The sequence below is a fragment of the Lissotriton vulgaris genome, chromosome 12, assembly GCF_964263255.1.
Source record: "Lissotriton vulgaris chromosome 12, aLisVul1.2, whole genome shotgun sequence".
NCBI classification, from domain to species: Eukaryota; Metazoa; Chordata; class Amphibia; order Caudata; family Salamandridae; genus Lissotriton; species Lissotriton vulgaris.
The window spans coordinates 242,854,083-242,877,825 of record NC_141700.1 but is presented as its reverse complement, the minus strand read 5'-3'; the positions used below and the strand labels follow the sequence as shown (position 1 = coordinate 242,877,825).

General features: G+C 44.7%; 1 protein-coding gene across 1 annotated transcript in view; it reads left to right on the top strand.

Annotated features, from left to right (window-relative positions):
* LOC147673861 (uncharacterized) overlaps positions 1-23,743 on the top strand; it is a 1,240,526-nt gene that overhangs the window by 1,025,241 nt on the left and 191,542 nt on the right. Inside the window, exon 14 of the mRNA XM_086947748.1 lies at positions 10,783-10,892. Within this exon, the coding sequence (XP_086803874.1) occupies positions 10,783-10,892 (110 nt within the window). The remainder of the gene's footprint in view (positions 1-10,782; positions 10,893-23,743) is intronic.

The window sequence follows — 23,743 nt, the reverse complement described above, 5'->3', positions numbered from 1 at the left end:
ACCATTCGTGAGTCCAGGGCGGAACTGGTCATGGGTGATGATGGGAGTGGTGTCCGCGATAGCGCGCCTCAAATTTTCACGGGGATTCTAGCGGCGAGGCTTAGACCATGCCTGCCAGGCATCATAGAACCTGACCAGTCGGGTTTCATTCCCAACAGGCAGTGCAGTGATAATACCAAGAGGCTTCTGCATCTCATTGATAAAGCTCACTTTAATACCTCGGACGCGGCTATCCTATCGGTCGACGCCGAGAAGGCGTTCAACTGCGTTGACTGGGACTACCTGGACAAAACGTTGGCGCGCTTCGGCATTGGGGAGCGTTTCCGAGCATGGGTAGCAAGTTGCTATGACGCACCCCAAGCAACAATTTGCGTTAATGGTATTGGCTCGCAACTCTTTGATATCCGGCTGGGCACCAGGCAGGGGTGCCCGCTCTTACCCCTGCCGTTTGCGCAAAAAATACGAGACAACCAAGATATTGCTGGCCTCACATTTGGAGGTGAGCCCCATACCATTAGCCTCTACGCCGACGACATACTAGCGGCAGTAGAAAACCCTTCACAATCGGGGCCAGCTTTTCTGGCAGAAATGGACGCCTTTGGGAAGGTCTCAGGGTTCAAAATGAATAGGGGTAAATCCTTGATCCTTCCACTAGGCTAAAATGCTCACAAATCCGCTGGCAGCCGCAAGCAGGTCGGGGGACTCACCTCCCACATGTCTCTCCCGTACCTAGGGATCACTCTGACTCCCAGCACAGCACAAACAGCCGATTAGAATTACGCAGCTTTATTTGCTCAAATTTAGGAGGATCTGAAGAGGTGGCGGCAGCAATCGTTATCCTGGTCGGGTCGAGTGGCGACGGTTAAAATATCCCTGCTTCCCAAGGTCCTCCACGTGTTTCAAACCATCCCGGTGACTCCACCGATTGTGATGCTTCAGCAAATGCAGGACGCGATACGTCAGTTCGTATGGGCCGGTAAACTCCTGCAGCTTCGTAGGGACTTGGCCCGGCGGGCCCCAGCAGAAGGTGGCTTAGGTATCCCTGATCTTGGCCGGTACTTCCAGGTGATGCAGCTTCGCTACTTCCTAGAGTGGAATCGCCCAGATTCAGAAAAGAGGTGGCTGTTCCAGGATAGAGCGATGGCCCAAATGTCGCTATGGAAGGTCCCCTTCTTGAAACGATCGGATAGACCGTCCTTTATAAAGAAGTCACCTATCACCCGTTTGCTGCCCAAGGTGTGGGACTTGGTAGTGGTTAACAGGGGCCTTACCAACTTCCCATCGCCTATCACGCCCCTGCTTGACAACCCGGCTTTTCCCCCCGGATGGAGCCACAAACGTTCAGCCAGTGGAGAACCTCGGAATGCAGGTCAGCAGGTCACTTGTTTGACTTAGAAGGCTTTATCCAGCTCAATGCCTTGGAGGAGATGTATACCCTACTAACACAGCATCGGTATCAATATTTCAAGATTCCACACTGGCTAACGCAAAGGGACGTGCAACCTCTGGTGAGCCGGTGTCTCACACTGTATGAGAAATGGCTCATCACGAAAAAGACGGACAGGCAAGCGATTACAGACCTCTATAAAATGTTGAGCCTGCCCCTCTCCACCTCGCGTTCGGCTGGCCAAAAGCAGTGGGAATCGGAGTTCGGGAGGACTCTTACGGACAAAGAATGGCAGGATGTCTATTACAGGGCCCACCATACAGCCAGGAATGTGGCCAGTAGGGAATTGGCGGTTAGGATTGCATACTACTGGTAATTGACGCCAGTTCGGCTACATCAAGGTAATCCAAACAGCAGCCCTACATGTTGGAGGGGATGTGGCAAGCTGGGGACCTTGTCTCATTTACTATGGGAATGTGAAGAGGTGATGGATTATTGGCAGATAATGCTAGCGGACATTGACGCACACTTTGAGGCGGAGATTCCCCGTTTTCCTGCCTACACACAGTTGGTGGGGAGTTGTTTGTTCAATTTCCGAAATTGGAATGCACGATTGGTGGAAGACTATCCATTACCTGCCCTCATGGACATGGCATGCCACCCAGTTGCATAAGCGGCATTGTATTTGTTGTCTAGGGGAGAGGTAACAATGGAGTGCAGGGTTGCCCTTCAAGTCCATGTTTGTCATATTGCAATGTGTATGTTGCGTCGAAAACTTAATAAAACAAATGTAAACAAAAATAAAAAAAACACAAGGCTGACCCCAAGGACTTCAAGAACTTCCGACCCATCTCCCTGCTCTCGGTGAAGGTCATCGAGAAGACCGTCAACAGACAACTGACCCGGTACCTCGAGGAGAACAGCATCCTGGACCCGTCCCAGTCCGGTTTCCGCAGCAACCACAGCACCGAAACTGCCCTCATCGCCGCCACCGATGACATCAGGGCCCTGCTGGACAACGGTGAAACAGCGGCCCTCATCCTCGTGGACCTGTCAGCCGCCTTCGACACAGTCTGCCAGCGCACCCTTCGCATTCACCTCCACGCCGCTGGGATCCGAGAAAAGGCTCTGGACTGGACTAACTCCTTCCTTTCCGGCAGAACCCAGAGCGTCCGCCTCCCCCCTTTTCGCTCCAAAGCCACCCAGATCATCTGCAGCGTACCCCAGGGCTCATCCATCAGCCCAACATTGTTCAACATCTACATGGCACCTCTCACTCACGTCGCCCAACTGTACAACCTCAACATCATCTCCTACGCCGACGACACCAAGCTGATCCTCCCCCCCACCAAGGACCTCCTCACCGCCAAAAAGAACCTCCACGAAGGAATGAAAGCCGTCGCCGAATGGATGAAGAATAGCCGACTGAAGCTAAACTCGGACAAGACAGAAGTCCTCGTCCTCGGCTCCACCCCCTCGGCCTGGGACGACTCCAGGTGGCCAACTGCACTGGGAACAGCACTAACACCCACCAACCACGCACGCAACCTGGGGTTCATCCTGGACTCTACTCTCTCCATGACAAAACAGGTCAACGCCGTCTCGTCCTCCTGCTTCAACACCCTCCGCATGCTCTGCAAGATCTACAGGTGGATCCCCTCAGAAACAAGAAGAATGGTCACCCAGGCCCTCGTCAGCAGGAGGCTGGACTACGGTAACGCCCTCTACGCAGGAGCCTCGGCCAAACTCCTGAAACGTCTTCAACGGATTCAGAACGCCTCTGCACGCCTGATCCTCGACATCCCTCGCCGCAGCCACATCACACCCCACCTGAGAGACCTTCACTGGCTTCCCATCAACAAGAGGATCACCTTCAAGCTCCCAAGCTCCTCATCCACGCACACAAGGCACTCCACGACACCGGACCAGCATACCTCAACAGTCGTCTCACCTTCTACACCCCCAACCGCCAGCTCCGCTCCACCGACCTCACCCTCGCCACCCTCTCCCCATCCGAAGAATGACTTCCAGAGGCAGATTGTTCTCCCACCTCGCTGCCAAGACCTGGAACACCCTCCCCATCCTCCTACGGCAGACCCAGGACCTGCTAACCTTCAGGAGACTACTCAAGACCTGGCTATTCGAGCAATAGCAGCATCTCCCCCCAACGGGTGAGTAGCGTGCTCTACAAATGACTTATTGATTGATTGATTGATTGATATTGCTTCCTGAGCACAGCCTACAGTTGGCAGAAAAATGATATAGATTTACACAGACAAGTATCAAGGCCTGAGTCACTATATGTATGTCTGGGATAAAAGACTAAAAGGAAAGCTAAATTAAATAGAAATCTAAGCAGAAAAAAACGATGATGATGACATGTTAGTGAGTAAAGGTAGGGCTCCATACGATCTGTTTTTACTAACAATTGATGGGCAGCCACACTCTTTTATCAAGCTCTTGAAATTCCCTTCTTCATCCCTGCAAGGAGAGAAGTTCTGCTTTTAGACATTTTTGGGGCAAAACAGTGATATTGTTTGGTCAATAAATGCATTCAGGCCTCCCAAGCAGAGAAGATTGCTCCTTAATATACCTCAGCCAGGGTATGGGGTGAGCTTAATCAAGTCGTAAGCAGTCAGTGTTTGTTTCCTGGTTCAGGAGTGCTTCTTGCTTGGACCAGATAGAGTGCCACAGCATAAGTGTTGGTAATTGAATGTGGTCCTCTTTGTACGTTAACAAAAGAAAAGCACACAAAGGCTGACCAAGATTAAGTACATCAATCTCAGTTGCTTTTTAGAGTGAGTGCTCTGTGCATCTATTCCAGCACTCGCTGTCGTTGAGTGCCACTGTCATGAAATGATTCCTTGGAAAGAAAGGTCCAACAAGTGAATAAATTGAGTCTATCAGTCTTCTTTATTCAAAACATATTTTAAAACTGGCTCGCAAGTTTTGTTCCTTTGTGCAGAAGGAACTTCATCAGGGCTTTAAATATGATGTAGAGTAGTCACTTTTGAAACCATTAATGTATATCAATGTAATCGGGCGTTCAAGTCACATGGAGGGGAAGTAGAATCAGATCCCGGCTTAGATTGTTAGTGGTATGAGGAGTGTTCATACACCATCCATGTGCTGGGTAGAGAAAATATAGTCCCGGAGTTACACTCTCAGTTGGGGGGAAAGAATAATCCGATCCCAGCTTTAGAATTTGGGCACAATAGCAGATCATAGTAATAGCATGGTAACCAGCAGCAATGTACGGTAGGCGCAGTTCTGCATGACAAGCATAAGTAGATAAATTAGTGGGGGTAAATAATAATCTCTTCAAAAACGTAATCTCACTGGTTTACAGTTGCGAAGTGTTTGTCTACTTCCATATCCCTACACTGTTGGACTTGGCCCTTAGGGCGGGTTCCCCCCTAATCTTTTTGCTTTTAATTATGACCCTGTGTTAGTGATTTTTGGGTCTCTGCGCACTTTCCCCTGAGTCCCAGAGTGAAAGTGCGTGCGTGTAGTATGGCTGGCCTGCCCTCCCATAGGAATGCATGGGGAATGTCTGTATCCCTGGTAGTTCCTGATGCGTGGGGAGTGCAGGCTCGAATTTAGTATGTGTAAACTCGTGAGAGTGAATGCTGCGAGATGGTGTATGCGGCATGTATGTGTCTAGAAGGGAAGTGCTACTTCTGGACATTGAGATATGTGTGCAGTGAGGGTGCTGGAGCGTGATTGGCTGGAGCTGGCTGGCATGCCAGGCTCCAGGAAGTCTGGATGGGTCTGCCCGGTGGTGAGTGGGAGATTAGCATGAGTGATGTGTGGGAGGAGTGTACCTATGTCCTGGATGGGCTGGGTTTTCCCCACACAATGCTGGCTCCGCCCCCCTGTGGTGTGTCTAACGACCCTAGCCTCCCCAGTGAATTAAATGGGTGGTTGGGCCATCAAGAGTGCTCCAGAACCAGCTGCGACTGGTTTCTCCCCCACCCTGCACCCTTAGACAAAGGATTTACTGTATAAGAAGGGGCTGTGTCCCCACTGAAGTTGTTCTACTTTTGGATCCTGCCAGAGGGGGCTGTTGCTGCTGCTGGGGCCAGGAGGACCGCCACTTGGGGTGTCTCCCTACCTGGAGACCCAGTGTGCTGGCTCTGGCCCAGCCTTGCCCCCCTGCCTGCCTCCAGCCCCTGCTGGAGCCTTGTCCTGTCCTCCAGTGCTGGGGAGCACTGAGGACTCCTTGCCTGCAGCCTGAGAGCGCTGCTCTCTGCCCTTCAGCGCTGGGGAGCGCTGTATTGTGTCCTGGAGGCGCTTGGGAGCACCTGTCCTTCGTTTCTAGCGCTGCTAGCGCTTTGAGAGCACAGCCGGTACCCACCCAGCATCTGATTTCCTTGTGTGGCGATTTGGCGGCGCGGGTGCCACCCCGCTCATTGCCGCGTTGTTTTGCCCGTTTTTGTTGATCCACGAGGGAGCCCACTCCTCGGATCACATGGGAGCCCGCCTGCCTACCTAAAAGCGAGCCACCGCACTGCCCGCGGCGACCCGGAAGTGGTGAGGCGGCCAGCCAATCCCAGCGCGGCCCAGGAGAGGCCGACCGGAAGTCCCGCCTCCGTAGCCGAGCCGGGAAGAGAGAAGCTGCCGGCCGGATCCCCGAGGCTCCCCGAGTGGAGAGGAGAGCCCCGGGACCAGAGGGAGAGACCCGCCTCCGCTGGAGGCCAGAGCCGGTGAGTGTTGCCAGAAGCGAAGGGGGGGGCGCCGGGACACGTTGTCGGTGTCCGCCCCCCCCCCCCTGCCCCCTCAGCAGCGCGACCTCGCGCCCTTGTGTTTAGAGCCAGAGAGGCTCTTAGGGGGCATTTCTGGGCAATTCGAGTCCCCAAGAGGGGGACTCCAACCCGAGCCAGAGAGGCTCTTGCTGCCATTTGTCGTCCTGAGTCCCCAGAGGGGGGACTCCACCGAAGCGCCCCCACGTGTTCGAGGGTCCCCCGTGAGGGGCCCCGACGCCCACCTCCTTGTTGAGGAGCCCAGAGAGGCTCCTGGGGGCCATTTGTTCTTTGAGCCCAGAGAGGCTCTGAGGGTGCCATTCCCTCGTTTTGGAGCCCAGAGAGGCTCCAGCCTTTTGCGTTGTGAGCCCAGAGAGGCTCATTGCCCATTCTTGTGAAGAGCCTGAGAGAGGCTCAGGGCACCATTCCTTGTCCAGGAGCCCAGAGAGGCTCCGCAGTGCCACAGTGGTGGTTCTTGAGCCCAGAGAGGCTCCAACGTTGCCCTAACTTTCCCTGAACCAGTTGCCCAGCACTTTGTGGGCAACTGCTACGTTTAGGCCCTGACATTGGGACACAGGGACTGTCACAGGTGGTGACTGATTTAAGTTTTGCGCAATGTTATTGCTACACCTCTGAATGTTAATGCATCATGTGTTTTGTTTTTACACCCCTACAGGTATTGTGATGTGTAGGTGGTTGTATTTCCCTAGTACAGGTGGTGCTAGTGGGGTCCTGTTACCAGTGATTACTGGTTGTGTGCTCTATGTTTATATTGTGTGCTACACTGATTTTACTTTCTAAAGTGCTATTTCTGAAAGTATTGCTTCTAAAAGTGCTGATACCCTTGACAGTGGTCCAAGTGGCCCTGTCCTGTACAAATATCCCTTGTAAATTCCGCCCGTGCCTGTTGGCACAGTGTAACAAGATGTGTGTTTTATCTGATGTATATTTATTATAATACAAAGGCTATTTTTATATAACCTTGTGTGGAGTTTTCCTTTGTGGTGGGCCTTTGGTTGTTGTTGCTGGGGTGCGTGCGCAAATACTTAACTTACATCGCCTCCAAGTTTAGCCTTGCTGCTCGCGCCACAATACCTAGAGGGCGAGTAGGGGTTATCTTGGCGTGTAACTCCCTTGCCCTGACTTGGGTGTGGTGGTCTCTGGCTGACTTTGGCGAAAGCCCTGGCCAGCCGGGGATCCCATTTCCAACATACACTATAAGTACAGACAGAACAACAACATGCCTTATGAATATAACCATTACATCCAAGGGCTTAGAGGAGAACTGTAATTATAAGTAAATAACTTTTTCACCTTGACCCGTTTAGAGAGGAATTTGGAGAGACAATCTAAAGATGCATTTTCTTGGTTTGGTTTACGCTGCTCAGCTGATGACAGACAATTATGTGAGCATCACTAGAGAGGAGGTTTGGCTCAGCCCACATGTTGTGAGCCATCAGTACATGTTTTGATTGGGCAGAAGTTGTGTGCTTCTAGAGTGCTTGCCATCCAGCAATTGTTATAATTTTGTATATTTATCCATCCGCCTAAGCTTGGACTTTCAGAGGCATACACATGAATTTGGAATGCTATTAAAAGTGTCTTAGATAACTAGATAATTTATTTTGTTGTCTCTGGCAGCAGCACAGATAGGAGGAAGACTGTCATTAAATGAAATGTTTCTTTTTAGGTCTGACTTGACCATGCAACTGACACCTGATCTTTTAACCTAGTCCAATATTATTCAACTGTTCTTTGCTTCCACATAAATACATATTTATACCCATACTATTTGTTAGACCTGGCATCATTGGCGTGAGTCTCCCTTCCATTTTAACTGATTGCCTCCTCTGTTTTTGATATGTTTTTGCTGGTTATATGCTTTGGGCACTGTGCCACTGCTATTCAGTGCCACAGTGCAAGTGCTCCCTATGTTAAATTGATGTACTAATTAGTGATTCCATGATTGGGTTATTTGTTTTACTTGTCAGACCCTAGTACAGTGCACCATGTGTGCCCAGGGCTTGTAAATAAAATGCTGCTGGTAGGCTTGAAGCACTGGTTTTGCCACCCAGAATCAGCTTGTAAAGTGTGTATCAGGCTTGCCATTGCAAGGCCTGTATGCAGTCTGTGACTGCCATGTCGGCTTGGCAAGTGCACCCACTTGCCAGTCCCTAAACCTTCCCTTTACTTTATATCAGACACCCCTATGGTGGGCCCAAGGGCAGGGTGCATTGCAAGTATAAGGTAGGACGTGCCCTGGTGTGTGTAGCATGTCCTAATAGTGAATTACAGCCATTTTCGTTTTTCACTATTGCAAGGCTACCTGTTCTCCGTAGGCTAGAATGGGCAGTTAGATTATTACATTCTTATAATCCTAACTGGCTCAGAGAACATGGTAGAAATTCAAATTTAGTATGCCTGAAATCAGAATGATAAAATACATCTTTTAGTGAAGTTGTAAAGTTGGTTTTAACATTCTGTGTTTGAAAATACCACTTTTAGAAAGTAGGTATTTTCTTGCTTAACTGTCCAGGCCTCCCTCTGCTAGGTTGTATATTCCTTGTCTGGGTTTGTTAGTGACAGGGCTGGGAGATTCTAGGAGAGAGGCTGGGGCAGCCCACTGGAGAATAGAGAGATCTGCATCTAGATGGGAGGAAGGAGTTGCACCTGGGACCTGAATAGGGCTGGGCATTCCCTCTACAATGTTGGCTCCACCTCCTGTGGCTTGTCTGATGTCTCTGTCCTGCACTGTGAAAGGAGAGAAGGAATTGTGCCAACAAAGTGCTCCAGGGCTGTGCCTTCCCTCCCCTGTCCTGGCTCCTCCTCCTGTGGGGTGTCTGATGTCTCTGTCCTGCACAGTGAAAGGAAGGAAGGAGTCATGTAGACAAAGTGCTCAGGAACTGGTTTGGACTAGACGGAGGCCTCTCTGCCTTCAGAAAACAAAGGATGTTGGGGTATAAAAATTGGGACCCAATCCCAAGAATTTTAGATCACTTCTGTGAACAAGAAACCTTTTGCCAAGGAGAAGAATCAAGGAAGCTGCAGGAGTTTGGACTGCCCCTCTACCAGTGTGTTGTTTGCTGGTTTGGCCTGAGTGGTTGCTTCATTGCCAAGGGAAAGGAGAAGGAACTTTTTAAGGACTTTCATAATCTTCAGAATATTCCCCAAGAGCTAGAATTTGTGCTTGCCTCCTGCCGAAGTCTCAGGGACAAAAGACTTCACCCCAGCTCCCCCTGTGAATTTCCTTGATGGGAATTCTATCTACAGACATTTGCGTGTCGCTGGGAGCTTGAAGAGCGGCGCACCAAGAGGAAGCGTGTCGCCCTCGCAGCTGAAATCATCGCATCACCGGAGAAGCGTGACGCCTTCGAGAGAGTCGTCATCGCATCACCTGAGAAGCGTGTCGCAGGGCCTGTCGCGGCTCCAAAGTACAGAGTTGTCGCAGGGCTGCCAGGGCGTCTTTGCATTGTCAATGCATCAAGGGCGCCATCTTCTCACATCGCAACCTGATCATCGCATCGCATTAAGGCGCCATCTTGCACATTGCAACGGGCTCGCAGGACGAGAATCTACGCATCACCTCCGCACCGGTAAGGATCACGACGCATCCCCTACTCTGCGCAAGCATTGAGGCACGATGCATCCTTTCCCCCGGATCACGGAACTAACGCATCTCCCCTTTTGCGAGCCTTTTGTTCACTTTGCGTTACGCATCCAGGTACTTTGTTGAGGACTTTGTTGCATTTTTCATCAACTTGAACTAAGCAACTTTTATTATCTTGAAGTCAACTTTAAGTATAGTATTGTGGATTTTTGTTGTTTGTTAAGTCTATATAAAGAATACTTATTTTTATAAAACCTGTGTTGTGTCCATCTGTAGTGTTTTCACTGTATTACTGTGTATATTCACAAATGCTCAACACACTGCCTCTGAGATAAGCCTGTCTGCTCGTGCGAAGCTACCAAGGGGGTGAGCAGGGGTTATTTAGGATTGTAATCCCCTTATCCTGACCTAGAAGTAAGGGTCCCTATTTGGACAAAGGTGAATACCATTGCCAACTAGAGACCCCCAGATCTAACACTATTCATGTGTAATGTATTACCAGTGCTTCTTATATAAGAGGTTTTAGCAATGCAAATGCACTTTCTAAGGCCATATTGTATAGGGCAATACTAAGATGTCATGCTGACTTTGCTCCACTGTTTGATGTAACTAAAACCATCTGTTAGCGACATTGGGTTGAAGTAAATGTATATTTTAGATTGATGAACTTTTGGATATATGGATAACCTGCTGATTTATGGCTGTATATATGTTTTGTATAATTAATGGTATAATGTTACATTCAATGCGTTTGAGAATTTGAATAACCTTATTTTTGTTTGCCTGACTGATATTAAAAGTGGGGTCGAACTCATGTAACATATTATCATTCTGCTCATTTGAATTTCACTTAGTGTACCTTGCAGTTATCAGCCAGATGTGTATCCCAAATTTCACACATAGAGATAAATGTGGCATTGAATAGTTGCTAAACATGTGCTCTACTAAATCAATGAAGACGTTGTTGAAACTTTGCACAAAACAAACTAATATACTCTGTGTTATTGTCTCAATTCTTCTTTATCAAAATGTGTGTTTACTTTCAGTAGATGATCAAGAAAGCATAATAAATCAACTTAACTTGGAATTTATTGCGAAGATGCAGCGATGTCCAGGAATGGAAGATTGCCAGATCGAAGTAAAAGAACTTGTCCAGGTAGAGTTTAAAAATCAAAAAACAAACAAGAACTGCCTCCAAACATTATGGGGCTAAAGACTAGTCCAGTAAGACCACATCAACAAAATAGTTACAAGTATTGTCTATTGGCAGAGGTGATGGAGCGGTTGCTGCTTGGCATTGACAGTTTATTCATGACAGAGTGATGCACAGTTCATAAATGCAAAGCAAGTTAATGACTAAAGGAACCCTTGCATAAACATTAGTTGAGGAAAATGACCAACAGCGCAAACATTGGACCCCTTTATCATCAATAGCTCTATTGCTGATGTTAACAGAGTGCCAAAACTGTCAGCTGCTTCCAAGACACATACTCTGCCTCCATCACCTTTGCCATTGGAGGATGCTATTTGCGCATGATCTATGTTCTTATAATCCAAACTCACTCAAAAACTATAAAACGTTGTAGGTGCCTGTACTAATGGTAGTCACTCTTCCATGTTTCTTGTTGAAGATGGACATGAGAGTGTCCTCCATGATGCGTTCACCTTTGGGGAGTAGGGTTTCATCGATTTCTTACCTCTGTGCAATTACTTCCACAGGTCTCCTCAATATGGGAGATATTAAGGCTACCCATCTTGGAAAAATAATTATTTAATGATCATACTTATTGATTGGATCTACCCCAGAAGGAGGTGTTGCAATTCCATGAGCCTTGTGATCATTGGATGGTCATGTTTTCAACTAATTTTTAAATGAGTTTTCTGATCTTTATGTCCCTCCGACACTACCGAAGGAAAATAGAATGATTATGTAAATTAAGAGGAAGGAAACCCAAGAAGACCTCATAAAGATTAACCTTTGAAAGACATTTAAAACTGTCAAACACTTTTGAAAAAGGGTTTAACCCTGTTTGGTAAAAATGGCGTCCTCTGAGTCTGCGGGGATTCCTTTGGCTTTAGTTTCCTCAGAGACAGCTTGGGCAGCTCCTGGCATGACTTCTCATCCCTTTTGTCTTGCAGTACCGTTGCACATTTAACATTACTCCAGATTTGCTCTGCCTGGGTTCTAGTTAAAAAGGGGCACACTTAAGTTATGCGGAGTTATAAAAAATGTGATCCGTTACTGGTCAACCATATCTATAAGGAAATGGGTGGAGATAGTGTGCAAGGGTATATCTCCCAATCCAAGATGGCGGGAGATGGAGGCAGTGCATTGTTAATGGTGTTATTATCGAGCTTCCAAAATAGAACCTATTTTATTGTGTTATTCAAATTACATTTCGTGCTTTTTAGTACATATTAACCCACCAGCCAGTAAATTTGTTTTACAGTTACTACACTTTATCTTTGCTGATAGTTTTGTTATCCCTAAGTCTGTTATTGTTCTCCTTATCCCCCTCCCCTATTTCTTCATTATATAAAGTTTGTTAAATATTTAACATCCAGATTAGGGTTTCTGTTTGTTCCTCTTCTGGGGTCTTTTTATACACCTTGTTCTTTCTAGCTTCTTCCTACTGAAATTGACTTCTTTTTGGAGGTGCTCAAATGCCTAGCATTTATGTAATCATTTTGAAACTGGTAATTTGCTATCAAGCGTAGTTTCGCATTGTTGCCCTGCCAAATGAAGTATACATGAGTGATTGTTTCAGCCAAGCCTCAATTAGTCACAATACAGGAACTAAAATGCACAAAAATATTAATGAAAATGGTTCGCTGAAGCAAGTGACCTCAGATTTGTTAACCATTCCCTTTTGACACATTCTGATTTGATGGTGACCATAATAGATTGAAAGAATTCCTAGATGCCATGTTGGTGCATTTTGTATTTTAGCACCAACAGTTTTCTCAAAACAGATCTAGCTTGGGGTGCTTGATATGCCACACAACGACCACATCTTTAGTGGCGACTCCTCAAGTTACATTTGTAAATACTTTTTGCTAATTCCTTCAGTAACTGATCTCTACATTAACTGGAAAACTCATTTTCTGAATCGCTGAGTTCTCAGTTTTTTCATTCTCACTGGTTTTGCACTAGGATTTATTGATCTCCCTCAGGAACAAATACAAGTCAAAAAGAGGACATCATGATTAGCTAAATAGTTAATTTGTCCATGGTTCCTGTCAAATGTTGTGAACCTACCAATTTCTTTAGTATAATAAGGTTATCTACTCTTCTACCTTAGTAGGGTCGTAACTGTGTAATTACTTTGTAGCCTTTGCTATTTATTAGCTTTTGATCATTTTATGTCAACTGGTGAAAAGAAACATTGCATCAGTAACAGAAGGTAAACTCTAAAATGGTTTGATTGTACCGTTTCTTTCTAGTTCGTTGTGCCTAAGGAAACACTTGACTTTCACTTCAACTCTTTGTGCTTAAAAACACGAGTTACACCCCTGTACAGATCAAAAAGGCTTAACTAAGCAAATGTGTAAGTGTCATTGCCCACTACTTTTGATCATTGACATATCAGAGGCTGTACAAAGATCCTGACTCGTTACTGAATTGGGCCCTGAAGTAGCCTATCATCTGCTGCAGATAAAAAGTAGAGACAGACAGTAGCTGACCTAAAGATTCTTAGGACAATTGGTCTCAGTGATGTGCCTTCTATTTTTCAAAGATTCATAGGTTGTATATTTTCTGATATTCTTAACCATAATGATATAATCAGCTTAGATGATTTCTCGATACATTACTGGAACCATTATGCCCAGTGTGAAAATTAGACTGAACTCTTTAATTATTTAAGATGAGCAATATGTTGATTGAACTAGAAGTGTAAGATTGAGAAGGGAGAAGAACAATATCTTGCTTTTAATTGGTCCTAGGAAGAAAACTGTTCATTAGATTAGCTGCCACCTACATCAGTAAAAAATTGCAGGGGCTCATTTAAAGTTTGGAACCATACTTTGAGTTTAGTTTTGAATTAGCGGCTATTTTTCAGCAAAAAAGCTCCCATGTCCATGGCAGGAGTCTCACTCGGAAAAGCTTTAGGGTGCTTGACACCATGTGAGTGGCTCTACCCTACTTAAGGTAGCCAGTGAACCGATAGGATGTGAAATACAATTTTAGATCAGGTAGTTCATGTGCTCAGAGCAAAACAAAACATATACAATGATTTAGGCTTTTATGACCCCCTACCTTTTTTACCTAGAACTTATCGTACCATAGCTTCAGGTTTTATAACAGACCATACACATTCAAGTTATTACATTTCTATTTTGGTAACTATAGATACATCTTCTAAGATGGACCATTTTGTCTTCTCAAAAGAATACCTATCACCCTTAGAATGGCACGCCATGTTTACATGGGCTGTCAGGTACTAGTGTATCTGATCTTACAGCTGAATGGATCTCACAGTTTGGCAAGGAATGTGCAAATCCTTAGCCATAGATAGGGCTCTAAATCTAGATATTATCCTCAAACTAATGGACTAGCACATCGGTTGGATCAGACCCTGGAACAGTGTATATGCTATTACAGCAGCTTTTTGTGTTTACAACTGTTAAAATGCGGATACTACTACTGCTACACCGCACTTCTGAGGTTTCACAGTTTTTTTGTATGCCAGTGTTTCAACCTCAAGTCTTTCCAGGTTTGTTTTGTCCATCCTCAATGGTGCCCTCAGGTAACAATTTTGAGACACTTACCAGAGCAAAGACTTATCATCATGAGAACCTTCTGAATGCCAAATGTGGAACTCCTCTCTGGTAAACACTGACAAACAAAGTACTCCAGTACCACCTTTATAATTTGGTTCTGGTTGATGGTTTTCGTCATGCTTTCTTCCTACAAATGGCAATTTCTCTAATTTATGACTTCATTATGTTGGGGGCCGCTTAACATCCTTCACAAACTTAATATTATACTGTAACCCTTCAGTTGTGATAGCCATCGTCTTGGATGTTGCACCCAGTCTCCCATGTTTGTCAGCTCATATCCTTCCTACATAACATCTTCCATCATACTCCTCATGCTTTGCCTGGTCTCTTTGTTGGTAGTCAATAAGAATATATGCTTTCTTTTTTTTAAATATTTGTTTACTAACTTTTTGTTATTACATGTCAAGAATAAAACAATTTCTCAGTGAAGAGTATAGTAGAGGCACATGTAAGCAATTTGTAGTATTTTATTGATACTCTGAGCTGTGTGGTGCACCACATGGTAATCATAGATAATTTAAAGCACACAAACATCCCTGTGACACATATATCCTACAATATATAGTGAAGCCACTCATGCATTTCACAGAACCCTTTTAGTCACAATTTTGATACTATATAACATTAAATTATTGGCCTATACTAATTTAGACTGTATCTCAGGGTGAGCACTTATCAAGTAGAAATAACAAATCTTGGAAAAATGCCTGTCTCGAAAGCCCTCAAATATCTGTGCATCAGTGTTGGACATTTTTGTGTCTATATCTTCTACTATTGGCCATTCTAACATGTCACTTATCTAGTCTTTAATCTCTGGCTCCTTTTCTGATAACTAGTGAATCACTATCCTTTTTTTTGCTTATAATAAGGCGAATTCAGCTGCTTTTTAGGGTCTTATTGCTATTGGTAAAGGGGGATACATTCTAGTATACCTGTTTTCTACATTTTTCCAGTATTCCTGAATAAAAGCGCATGCCCACATCATGCTGAAAAATGTGACTGCTTCTGAGTTGGAAGAGTAGGATCCATTTTGTGTTGAGGTGTGGAATCTATATGTGAGGACATGTAGATTCGGTGTAAAAAACATATAAGTCGTTGTAATACTACAAGATTTTTGAACTAATACCAACACTTCGTCTTATTCGTGTGGTATGTGAATGACTGCTTTGCAGTCTGTTTTCCATTTTGCTTTGACTAATAGCTTTGTTTTCTTATTGTTGTTCCAAATAGCTTCATATAACAGTGAAATCGCCCCTCTACCCTGAATCATCAATCATTGTGGCCAGTGTGGAGATATGCAATGCATTATGCCATGTATCACTAACTGCCTAGCGGAGTTGACTGTATAGTGAAACCTACCCATCAATTATAGAATAGGTCTATTGCAGCTTAAAAAGTAATGGACTTATCTCCTATAATGTCTCCTGGTTGTACTATTAAATTCAGGACATACTGATAAATCAGCCTGTGGAACATAAAGGGTTTAAACTATATTGTTTTCACCAATTTTTTTCATTATATTTTAGATACCTGTATCAGGTAGGAATAGCCAATCATTGATGACTCTGTCCTGATTGGATTAATCAAGATCTCTGTATTCAATAGTGGGCCCATCAGCAAACTGGTATCTATGCTACCATTGTCCAAGAATTCTCCTGCTGCAAACTGCAGTTGTGCTGCCAAGCAGTAACTACCCAAACCTGGAATGTATAAACATTCCTCATCATACGAATGTTTAAGAGTATCTAGTTTAAGTCTACATCTTTTGCTACCCCACATTATTAATTTTAACCTGCTATCCATTTCCTTGAACAACATTAACACGTTCAGGTACATACAAATCTTACAAATATATATCTTTGTTCAGTGATATTGTAGGAAATTGCATACTAGTTGAGGGGGTGAAGCTCTACTCAAGCAGCAACTACAATTCTCTTCAGGGTGAAACACAAGCAAACCCTAAATAAACCTGTGCTTAACCCTCTGGTATCTTGGCACTAAGGCAGTTAATTGTAACTTAAAGGCAATGTATAAAGTTGTTATTCAGCACACAAGCAGTAATAAAGTCCAAACACAATACTTAAAAAACACATTGTGATACAACACAGTGCAAAACAGTAAAGATACACAGTGAGCATACAAAGTCTTACAAAAATATTGACAAAATGTACACGCGACCAGTCCTTATTTCTAAAAATGCACTAGGCGGACATTCAAGAGTTACTACACATAAGGCTGCTGCCTATTGTCCTGCCTGTTTCGTGAGCTATGGGGTTGTCTGAGTGGGGAAAACAAAATTGTGAAATATTCCCTCGAGACACGCCCTGTGTTAATTAACCCAATCGCTTGAGTCCACGCGTTTCGAACCCCATCTTGCTGGGGGGGGTTCTCCTCAGGACTAGGACTTGGTCTTGAGAACTGCTTATACGCCGGAGTCTCAGGGATTATTTGTTCAGAGAAGAGTGCTTCTTTGTTGTGGTGTAACTTAGTTAGAATGGAGGCACAGGGAACGTTCTAAACTGGAGCCGGTCTCAGTATTATTTAATGAGGAAATCGTTTGGGTCTTCTTGAATCTTCTGCCGGGAGTAGTGCCTCGCTTCAGATTAATTCCACTCGTCACAGTCATGGGTGCAGCATCCAACTCAACTGTTATTTCCTGTTGCTTGTACAAATTGTAAATATTTTTGTAAGATTTTGTATGCTCACTGTGTTTCTTAAATATGTTCCACTGTGTTGTATCATAATTTCTTTATGTTTTACTCATTTTTTTATTTGTATATAAGTGAAGACTACATGAATATGCTTATGCAAATGAAGTGTTGTCTGATATATGACATGACAAAAATGGCATAATCATGTTTTCAACAAATGTTTAATCAAAGTGAAATAAATCACACTGACTTTGGAATTACAGTCTAAAGTCACGTTTATTCATTAAAATGTTGTAAATAGTCTATCTGGACATCTTGATTGTTTGCAACATTCTAAAATTGTCATTTTTAGAATTGGGACTCAAAATCCAGCTTTACCATTGTAAAGGGTTTTAAATTAAAATAGTTTAGAGACCAAACTTGATTTCCCTACTTGTTCCCAATGGAAAGTTAGCAATTATTAAATGTAATAAGATAACCCCAATTTTTTCTAATGGGAGAGGTAGGCCATGCAGTAGTGAAAAACAAATTTAAGAGTTTTTCACTACCAGGATATGTAAAAGTTGAAAGTACATGTCCAACTTTTTAAATACACTGCATCCTGTGTTATGGGCTGTTTAGGGCCTACCTTAGAGACGACTTATGTGTATTAAAAAGGAAGGTTTAGACCTGGCAAGAGGTTTCTTTTGGCAGGTCAAAATGACAGGTTAAATTGCACACACAGACTTCAGTGGCAGGCCTGAGACATGTGGAAAGGACTACTTAAGTGGGTGGAATAATCAGTGCTGCAGGCCTGTTAGTAGAATTTGATTTTCAGGCCTTGGGTACATGTAGTACCCTTTACTAAGGACTTACACGTACATTAAAGGTGCCAATTGCGTTGAAGCCAATGTTAATATGTTTTAGTGAGGGAGCATAATCCTTTTAGCACTGGTTAGATGTGGTAAAGTGTTCAACAACGAAGTAAAATAAAACAGGAGGATTGAAGGCAAAAAATTGGGGATAACCACCCCAAGGATGTCAGGTCCATATGGCATGCAACCTGACACCCAAAAAGGTAAAGCCTGCCAAAATCCAATCATTTTAGTTTCATGATCATTCTTTCCTCCTTAAGAGAATGCCAGCTCTCAGTAGAGTGAGCTATTTGGATTCCTATATACGGAAGGGAGTTCCACTTCCAAAAGAATAGTAAGTTCCAGGAGACTTAGTATACTTGGTGTATGGGTCTCAGTGAGTCTACCGCGAATAATATTGGCTCATAGCTGTTGACCCTGATATAGTACTAATTATCCTGTATTTTTTACTGTTGCTGCTTGATTGTACAGACATACAAACATTTCATAAGCATATAGGGATGCAACATGCATTTATGTAACAATCCTGATCCTATTTTATTGGTCCCTAATTGGACCAGTTAACAGTTCTATAACTAAAGTGAATTAGCAATACTAACAGGACAAACCTGCCGAGTGTCCTTCTTCAGTGTCCAGCCTCTTGAAATCATGCCTTTTTGATTCTCACACATGCCATAAGTTTATTGTATAACGGTTATACCCAGGCAATAAAGCTGAAAGCTACGTTCATAGACTCCAGTTCATGTAAGAATATTCCCTTGACACAGTATTGAAGGCTTTTTTTGTATTCACAGTACCCGCAGTATTTAATCTTCCCTGTCTTTCACTTAACCTATAAGATATGCCAGTCGTGTATGTTCTTTCTACACTGCCCTGTGAACGGGACAAACCAACATTGATCCTCATGAACCAGACCAGTCAGAACTGTTCCTAGTCTACTTACCAGGACTTATACAAAAATGTTGGTGTTGGTGTCCATGATCTTAGACACTTGTCTTCGTGGCCTGTGATTTTAGGTACCTTTTAATTGTTTATCATCATCACAATTAGGGCTCCTCACATAACTGCGGGTAATTCAGCGATCTCCTTTGTTGTGACAATTAGTAGTAACAATTTCTTATGTCTAGTTCCATAAGATTTTTATAGCTCTACTAGGAGGTCCATCTTAGTTCTTTCAGTATTTAGGTCCTCAGTAGCCTGCTGTTGTTTCACTTTCTACAAGATGTCTTCCAAGTTCTCCCTGTGCTCCTGGTGATTCTAGGAAATGCAGTCTGTTATAATGCATCTGATACATATTGTATCAGGTCTTTGAGGTTGTCTACATAATGTTGTTGAATAAGAATAGATGACCTCATTGATAACAATTTGCTCATAAACGGCTGCACCCGGTGCGTTCCCTAAGAGGATTGTATGCATAGATGAGTTCTCCTAGAATATGAAGTTGCTGGTCTATGCTCTATGTGATTCCTGCCTCCACCATGGGCAATTGCAATTTTTGATTAATTGGAAGGGCCATTCCATCCGTGATTGTTCTTCACTCCTCTGTCATCTGTGCACTTCAACCTTAGTTTGAGCTTTTGTTGTGATTTCCTGGGTAAACCCATGACTTTTTTTCTCAAAATTCTTTTTTATTGAGTCATGAGATAAGATAATCACATTCTTTACAGAGGAAAAAGAATATAGATTGCTCAGTGTGATAGCTTTCGAGCAGGTGACTTCTATATACCATTTATGATACAAAAAGATCAACTTTTCTGGTCTGTAAACATCACCCCCTAACTTTACAAACAACTGTGTCTCACGCTGTGTAGTAGTCCATATATCATACCCATCAAGCCATTCCACGTATATCATATCACTTTGTATCATCGCTCTGCCCTGTGATATGTTCTCAGATGGTTTCCCCTTCAGTAGATCGTGGTGAGAGAGGTTCCAATATGAGACCCCTCAACTCTGCCCGTTTCCATATTTTGAGGTGCTTCTGCGGGCATCCCAGCGCCTTAAAGACAGGCTGCCTTCTAAGCTCCCAATTTATGCGGAACCGGATCTTTCCATGTCCTCGATAGATCTCTTTTTGCCAAGGTAAGGCCAAAGAATAATAGGTGTCTTTTATAAATGTTTCCCCCTATTTCTTCTGTGACATCTAAGAGGGCAAGCTTAGGAGACAAAGGTATTTCCCATCCCAGCACTTCTGATAAGCTATTAGAAACTCCCCTCCAAAACCTACCCATTGCAGTACATTCCCAAATGGTATAATTAAGCGTGCCTTCCACGCTGGCACATCATATGCACATAGGGGAATCTATCTGCCCCGCCCCCCATAGCCTGTATCTGGTAAAATAAGCATGATGTAAATATTTAAACTGAATAAGTATAGGCGAGAAGCTATTGCAACGCTCCTCTGGGAGTACAAGGTCTCTGTGCAGTCGTCACTGTCAAGGGGAGCAAGGTCTGTCTGCCATTTTTCCCGGAGAGAATCTAAGGTCGTGTAGAGGTTTGTCACTATAGTTTGATATATTTTTGCAGTCTTATCGTCCCCCAAATCCCCCATAAAAACCTTTGCCTCTATCGGATTAAACTCTGGGAGAGATTCCAAATGTGTGACATATAAGGCATGTCGCAGTTGTAAGTATTTGTAAAATTGGGCATGTGGCATGGCATATTTTTTTTCTGAGATCCTGGAAGGTCATCATGGTAGTACCTTGCATTACATCCTCCAATGTGGAAATGCCTATGGTGTCCCATTGTCTAAACCCCGCTAAGGTGGACACCTGCGGCATAAGGCCGCTCTGCCAAAAGAGCGTCTCTCTCGTCAGTAGTCTCCACCACCCCATCCTGCGCGTTGATTCCTTCCAAACTCCGAAAACCACACCAGAGGCAGGCGGAAATCACCTTGCTCCTTTGGGGTGAAGAGAAGCTTATTGGGTTGTACATCACCCATAAGCCATTTCTCCACTTGGGACGCCAGATCGCTGCTATTCCTATACCACCAGTCGCTCAATATCAGGAGTTGAGATGCTGCGTGATATGATTGGATATCAGGGGTCGCTATACCTCTGCAGTATGTTGATTAAAAGCACATTTTAGGCGCAAATCTAGCAGCTTGAGCATTCCGTAGGAAGCAGCTTTGTCTTGAGTTGAGCTGATGGAACCAGCAAACAGATATCTGAAAGGGGTGGTTCTGCAGCTGGTAGAGTAGGCGAGGGAGGGATACCTTCTTAAATATCGCTGACCTTCCTAGTATGAATAGGGGCATACGCACCCAGGACTCCATCTCAGCCTGCGTGCGCGTCCAGATGGGGGCAATGTTTCTATTTCATGACACACTGAGAGGACCAAATGTAGACCCGAGGTACTTAAACCCGGTTGTGGCTAGCGTTACTTCAACCACCAATGTGCCCATTTTCGAGCCTCCTTAAAGAGGCAGCAATATGACCTTTCTAGCATTCATAAACAGGCCCGAGTGTTGACCAAATACCTGCATAATGCGGAGTATTCGAGGTACTGTCCGATGTGATTCAGTTAGAAAGAAAATAACATTGTCTGCATATAGGGCGATCCGATCCGAAAACCCTCCGGGCCATTTAAAGCCCTTTACCTGAGCATCTATTCGAACCCACGAGTCCAGCGGTTCCATTGCTAATGCAAATAAATATTAGGAACGGGGGCATCCCTGTCAGGTGCCACGTCCTATAGGGAGGGGATCAGAGACCGCACCGGCCGCTCTAACCGAGGTTGTGAGATCGGTATATAGTAGTCGATTATAGGACATGAGTGGCGGTCCTATATTTAGGCATTATAAGAGGGCAAACAGATATGTCCACCCCAGGTAATCGAATGCTCTATCTATGTCGGCTAGCAGCAGCGCTGCCAGACCTTTCAACTGATCAATCGCTGCTACTGCATTGTGGGCGCATCGAATATTGTGGCGAGTCGCTCGACGAGGCATGAAGCCTGCCTGATCAGGGTGAACCAAGTCTGGCATATAGGGAAGACTGCGATTAGCCAGGGGCCAGGGCTTAGGCCAATAATTTGGCCTCCACATTCAGAAACGATATAGGACGGTACGATGAGTGTTGGTCTGGGGATCGGCCGGGCTTGGGGAATACTGCGATTTCAGCATGTCGCCAATCCGGCGTGGGTCTCCTCTCCTCGAGGGCCACATGTACGGCCGCTAGGTAATGATTAAGGACCTGGGCCTGGAACAGCTTATAGAACGCACACAGGAAACTGTTTGGGCCTGGGGCTTTGCCTGTGCATAAGTCAGCAAGGGCAGCTCTCAGTTCCTCGACTGTCAAAGGGGCTTCTAGATCTGCTCGTGCCTCATCCGAAACAGCTGTACGGGGCAGATCATCAAGGTATTGATGGATCAATGGTTCTGGCAGAGCGTCATTGGGGGTATATAACTCCGCATAATAGGTTGTGAAGCTAGAAGCAATTTGGGAAGGGTCAGTGAGTGTTTGGCGATCGTCGCTGAGGATACCGGGTATTGTTAGCAGGTGGAGTGCTTCTTGACTTAAACGGTGCAGGAGAGAACTCGATTTATCTCCCCACTCGTAAATTCTGCTGTGCAAGGCCAACCAAGCCTGTCTGGCCTCGTCATACAGTGTATTAGCATATGTTTGTTGCGGGAGAAGAAGTCGGCGGCGAATCTGACCGCCGTCTATTCCCCTACTCCTCTGCTCCAACTCTAGCAACTAAGTCCCAGTCTGGAGCAATGCCTCCCGGTATTTTTTCCACTGAGCAACGCAAAATGAAATATTCGCGCCCCTAATGGTTGGCTTCATAGCCTCCAGATAATCTATGTGGAGTGTACCATGCCTAGGTTATCAGCGAAATAGTCCGTAATTGCCTGACACGTGTGTATTATATTGCAGGTTTTGGAGGTACCATGTCGATAGGCGCCAACTGAAGGGAGGACTTGCTACCCCCACAACGCAAAGTCAACACTACTGTTGAGTGATCCGATAGGCCCCTGGGTAGTATATCCGTCGCTGCGATTCGATAGTAAACCCATGACTTTTTGAAAGGACATGCTGTGATGTCTCAAGCTCAACATCTTCGTACAACTCTAGAGATTTTCCAGACACAAACAGTGGCTCACTAACCAATATTCTTCCATTTTGGTGGCATGTTTTTGCCATCGTTTGTGGTGTTGACACGTTCCTAGCATCCTTGGATTTCATTGACTACAACTGCAGTGGCCCACTTGCAGCTCCTGCCTTCATTGCACAGCCCTTTTTTCTAATGCACATTTTAGAGCAGATGTCATTATTGCACCTCCTCTTCTCGAGTGCCGGTCAAAAGGGACACACAGGGGCTACCTTGGGCAATGAGAGGACGACCACTATTACTGATCAACCATAGCCCCCTGGCAGAGGTTGGTGGTAGACCATGAGGAGATATCCCCAATCCAAGATGTAGGTTGTACAACGCTAGCATTGTTGGTATTCCAGTCCAAGATGGCACTAATATTGAGTGCACCAGCAAGGTAATTGCATTCCAATGATGGGTTAAATCTTGCCAGCAGATTTGTTTCCCAGTTGTCTGTATGTGGTTTATTCATAGTGCTCGTTCTTCAGGGTTTTAAATAATTACCACTCAGTTTAATTTTCATACTTGTTTCTCTTAGTTTGATATTGAATATAAACTTCATTTCATTTTCTCCAAAGTTATGGTTCAGGCATGCTTATTCACCTGGTTGCTCTGCCGCTTTACCC